The sequence below is a fragment of the Papio anubis genome, chromosome 18, assembly GCF_008728515.1.
Source record: "Papio anubis isolate 15944 chromosome 18, Panubis1.0, whole genome shotgun sequence".
NCBI classification, from domain to species: domain Eukaryota; kingdom Metazoa; phylum Chordata; class Mammalia; order Primates; family Cercopithecidae; genus Papio; species Papio anubis.
The window spans coordinates 70,880,754-70,885,725 of record NC_044993.1 but is presented as its reverse complement, the minus strand read 5'-3'; the positions used below and the strand labels follow the sequence as shown (position 1 = coordinate 70,885,725).

The window sequence follows — 4,972 nt, the reverse complement described above, 5'->3', positions numbered from 1 at the left end:
CAAGATCTTCCTTTTCAAAGCTTTCAGCATGTGAGAAAAAATTAGGCCGGGCATGGTGGCTCACGCCTGTAATCCCAGCCCTTGGGGAGGCCAAGGAAGTCAGATCACCTGAAGTCAGGAGTTTGAGACCAGACGGACCAACATGGTGAAACTGCATCTCTACTAAAAATACAAAAAAGCTGGGCATAGTGGCGGGTTCTTGTGATACCAGCTACTCAGGAGGTTGAGGTGACAGGATCCCTTGAGCCTGGGAAGTGGAAGTTGCAGTGAGTGGAGATCGTGTTACTGCACTACTGCCTGGGCGACAGTAAGACTCTGTCTCAAAAAAAAAAAAAAAAGATTCTGTTTTTCAATTTGTCTTTTGTCTGTCTTACACACTTTTGTCTCTGCTATTCCATGTATATTTTTATCTACTAATTTTCACCTTTGAATGTCCCTCTTTTGAAGATGGGTGAGTGGGGCTTTCGGTTTTGTAAGTGATACTTGCATTATGTTAGGATCCATCCTAAGATTTTCAGAAGGGTGTGTTTTGGGGAAGAGGTGTACATATTAATATTGCAAGCCAGAGGATGACTCTAGTGGACATTTGTTAGACTTTGTGGCTTCCCAGCATCTGGGCCCACTTCCAAACTTTGTAGAGTCCCCTAATTTATGGATGTTGTTGGGAAGACAGCTCACCTCCCACTATAGAAATAAGTACACCAGAAACTTGCTTCTGAGTGTCTCTTTCAGCTAGAATGAGAACAAGTGACAGGCTCTCTGCCCATCAGATATACCTGCCCTGCATTTGATACAGAGAAGGGGAGACCAGGAGGAACTTGCTCTGGCAGTGGCAGCCATTGTAGGGACCTGGATTCCTGGAGTGTGACAACAGTAATGCTAGGGGTAGTAGCGAATGTCTGTGAGAAGAACATCAGAAATGCAATCTGCAGCATCTAGTGCTTGGTGGCAGCAGCACTGGTGTCCTCACTAGCTGGCTTGGAGTCATGATTTGGGGCACTGTTAACAGATGCATTTTTTAATTGTTGTTGTTTCGTTTTTGTTTTTGTAGAAATGGGGTCTCACTATGTTGTCTAGGATGATATTGAACTCCTGGCCTCAAGCAATCCTCCTGTCTTTGCCTCCCAAAGTGCTGGGACTTCAGGCATGAGACACCACGCTCAGTCATAAGACTGGTTTTTTAGTTCTCCTGAGAAAAGAGTCAACAAAATATATTGCTAAAGGGTGGGTAGGGTGGGTGGGAAGGTAAGATTTTAAATTCTAAGGAATTGGCACACGTAATTGTGGAGGCTTGGCAAGTTCAAAATATGAAAGGTGGACCAGAAGGCTGTAGACCTAGCAAAGAGCTGGTGTGGCAGCTCGAGGCCAAAGGCAGTCGGCTGACTTTTTCTATTGTGGCCTTCAACTGATTAGATAAGGCCCACCCACACTATGGAGGCTAATCTGCTGTACTCAAATTGTATTGATTTAAATGTTAATCTCATCTTAAAAATACTCTCCAAAAAGAAACATAAGAGAGAAAGAGAGAAAGCGAGAGGGAGAAAGAAAGAAAGAAAGAAAGAAGGAAGGAAGGAAGGAAGGAAGGAAGGAAGGAAGGAAGGAAGGAAGGAAGGAAGGAAGGGAAGGAAGGAAGGAAGGAAGGAAGGAAGGAAGGAAGGAAGGAAGGAAGGAAGGAAGGAAGGAAGGAAAGAAAAGAAAAGAAAAGAAAAGAAAGGGGGCGAGGCGCAGTGGCTCACGCCTATAATCCCAGCACTTTGGGAGGCCGAGGCAGGTGGATCACGAGGTCAAGAGATCGAGACCATCCTGGCCAAAATGGTGAAACCCTGTTTCTACTAAAAATACAAAAAATTAGCTGGTTGTGGTGGCGTGCGCCTATGGTCCCAGCTACTTGGGAGGCTGAGGCAGCAAAATCACTTGAACCTGGGAGGTGAAGGTTGCAGTGAGCTGAGATTGCGCCACTGCACTCCAGCCTAGCGACACAGAGAGACTCCATCTAAAAAAAAGAAAGAAAGAAAGAAGAAAGAAAAAAGAAAGAAAGAAAGGAGGGAAGGAAGGAAGGAAGGAAGGAAGGAAGGAAGGAAGGAAGGAAGAGAGAAAGAAAGAGAGAGAGGTTGGGTGGGTAACTCACACCTGTAATTCCAGCACTTTGAGAGGCTGAGGCAGGTGGATCACGAGGTCAAGAGATCGAGACCATTCTGGCCAACAAGGTGAAACCCTGTCTCTGCTAAAAATACAAAAATTAGCTGGGCATGGTGGCGTGTGCCTGTAGTCCCAGCTACTTGGGAGGTTGAGGCAGTAGAATCTCTTGAACCCAGGAGGCGGAGGTTGCAGTGAGTCAAGATCGAACCACTGAACTCTAGCCTGATGACAGAGTGAAACTGTCTCAAAAAAAAAAAAAAAAAAAAAAAAAAACAATGGGACAGGGAGAAGGTGATTGGATTTACACATTCTAGCCAAGCAGGTAGTGATGGCTTTGCTCAATCCTGATTCCAAATACTCTGGTTCAGCCAGCTATGGTGAAGGGGAGGTGGTATAAACATGACTCCTGGGGCCCCACCACACTGTGCCTATGCAGATTAGGGAGCTCTAGCCCAAGAAAAGGGTAAACCATGTGAGTTGGAGGGACATCCCAAAATATATCCATCCTAGGGGTCTAGAGCTCATAAATCACAGCATCCTGGGTTCTCCTGGAGAAAACCTCCCTTAGAATCAGACTACCCTTCATCTCAAACATTTTCTTTTTCCTTTTTTTTTTTTTTTTTTTTGAGACAGAGTCTTGCTTTATTGCCCAGGCTGGAGTGCAGTGGCATGATCTCGGTTCACTGCAACATCCACCTCCTGGGTTCGAGCAATTATTGTGCCTCACCCTCCCAAGTAGGTGGGACTACAGGCACATGCCACCATGCCTGGCTAATTTTTGTATTTGTAGTAGAGACAGAGTTTCACTATGTTGGCCAGGCTGGTCTTGAACTCCTGACCTTAGGTGATCTGCCCACCTTGGCTTCCCAAAGTATTGGGTTATAGGCTTAAGCCACCGTGCCTGGCCCCAAATATTTTCATGAATTAAGCCCGTATCAGTAATGTGCTTTTAACGTTTCCTCCTGTAAAATGGAAAACATGAAGCATCGCTAATCTCTGAAGATGACCAGGCAGAGGAAAGCAAGGGCTGCACAGAAAACAAGGGACAGCCCCATATCTCAACAGAGGCAGTGATACTGCAAAGGATTTCATGACAGAATTTCCACATCTATGGGCACAAGACCAGATCACAAGGTGAGGAGGTTTGTGGTTCCAAGGAATTTTGTCTGTGATTTATCTCTATCAGGATGGCTTCATTTCTAATTATCTTCAAGTTTTGATCCAAGAGTTTTATCTAAACCTTAGTTAATATTGTATGTCATCATTGTTTGGTCCAAAGGGGCCAAAATTAGGTGGGACAATTATGTTCTTCTTGTCCCTAATGAGGCTCTCAGGGAATCTGGTCCCAGTGGCCAAAGCAGGTTCCTGCAAATGCCTGCTCTGTGATTGCCCCAACAGTTACTTACACAGAGGACTAAGGCCATGAGCCCCTACTCCTCACACACTCAGGACCCGCCTGTGTTTCCAAGACATTCCAACTCCCACAATAAGTAGAAGCATTGACCAGTTATGTAGAAGTGAGGAACAACTGATAGTGACAGCACCAACCTTCTCCAGGTAAGGTCGCAGAGGTGAAAAATTAAATATGTGTTGGCTCAGATGTGAGGTTCTTTTAGGAATCTTCTTTTCTACATCATCCAGATACAGGAAGTAAAGAGTACAGTACAGAGAAATAAAGTATAGGAGTCCTAAATCCATCAGTTGTCACTTGAGATTAACCCAGTAATCATCAGTTGTTCCTCCAGTCTCTTTATGAGCTGCTAACTAGTTGGGTGGGGAACACATACTCGGGACTCAAACCATCTCCTTCTCTGGCTGCCTCACGCAGATGTATTTTATCAGTGAGCTTGCTGACATGGACAATTTCCTCCTGGCTGTGATGGCCTATGACCACTTTGTCGCTGTGTGCCACCCCTTATATTACACAGCAAAGATGACCCATCAGCTTTGTGCCCTGCTGGTCACTGGATCACGGGTGGTTAACAGCTTGAATGCTCTGCTGCACATCCGGCTGATGGCTCGACTCTCATTCTGTGCAGACAACACCATCCCTCACGTCTTCCGTGACGTGACTCCCCTCCTGAAACTCTCCTATTCAGACACACACCTCAATGAGGTGATGATTCTTACTGAGGCTGCCCTAGTCACGATCACCCCATATAATTCCCTAGTCATGATCACCCCATATAGGCTTCCTATATGCACATCGCCTGTGCCATCCTGAGGGTCCCATCCATGAAGGGAAGATGGAAAGCCTTCTCCACCTGTGGCTCCCACCTGGCTGTGGTTCTCCTCTTCTATGGCACCATCATATCTCTGTATTTCAGCCCTTCATCCTCCCACTCAGCTCAGAGAGATATAGCAGCTGCTGTGATGTTCACAGTAGTGAGTCCCATGCTGAACCCTTTTATCTATAGTTTGAGGAACAAGGACATAAAATGGGCTCTTGGCAAAGTGGTTGGCAGGAAGACATGCTCTTACAGATGGACGTCCTGTGGAATTATCTGTCATTTCCAGGCATAGCAGTCTTTGCCAACTCATTGAAATGTAGCAGTCTATCTGTCAAAGTGTCTTCAAGGAACTTAGAATAAATACATCCAGTAGATACTTATCAATGAACTCTGACTTAACTACAGCCCTGCTCTCTTAAGTAGGTAATACATTTGTTTCTAATTATGATATTTAAAATTCTTTTACATAAAAGTCAAACTATTCCTTTCCAAGTAATCATTTTGAAAGGCTATATGTTGGCCAGGCATGGTGGCTCACACCTGTAATCCCAACACTTTTGGAGACAGCGACAGGCAGATCACCTGAGGTCAGGAGTTTGAGA

The 4,972-nt window shown here is 45.3% G+C and overlaps 1 protein-coding gene across 1 annotated transcript; it reads left to right on the top strand.

Moving 5' to 3' along the window:
- The first annotated feature begins 3,249 nt into the window (after positions 1-3,249).
- LOC101020918 (putative olfactory receptor 1F2) lies at positions 3,250-4,972 on the top strand. Its single transcript, XM_021932338.2, is given in 3 exon segments — positions 3,250-3,273; positions 3,908-4,330; positions 4,333-4,972. Coding segments are annotated over 3 exon segments (777 nt in total). The 3' UTR covers positions 4,663-4,972.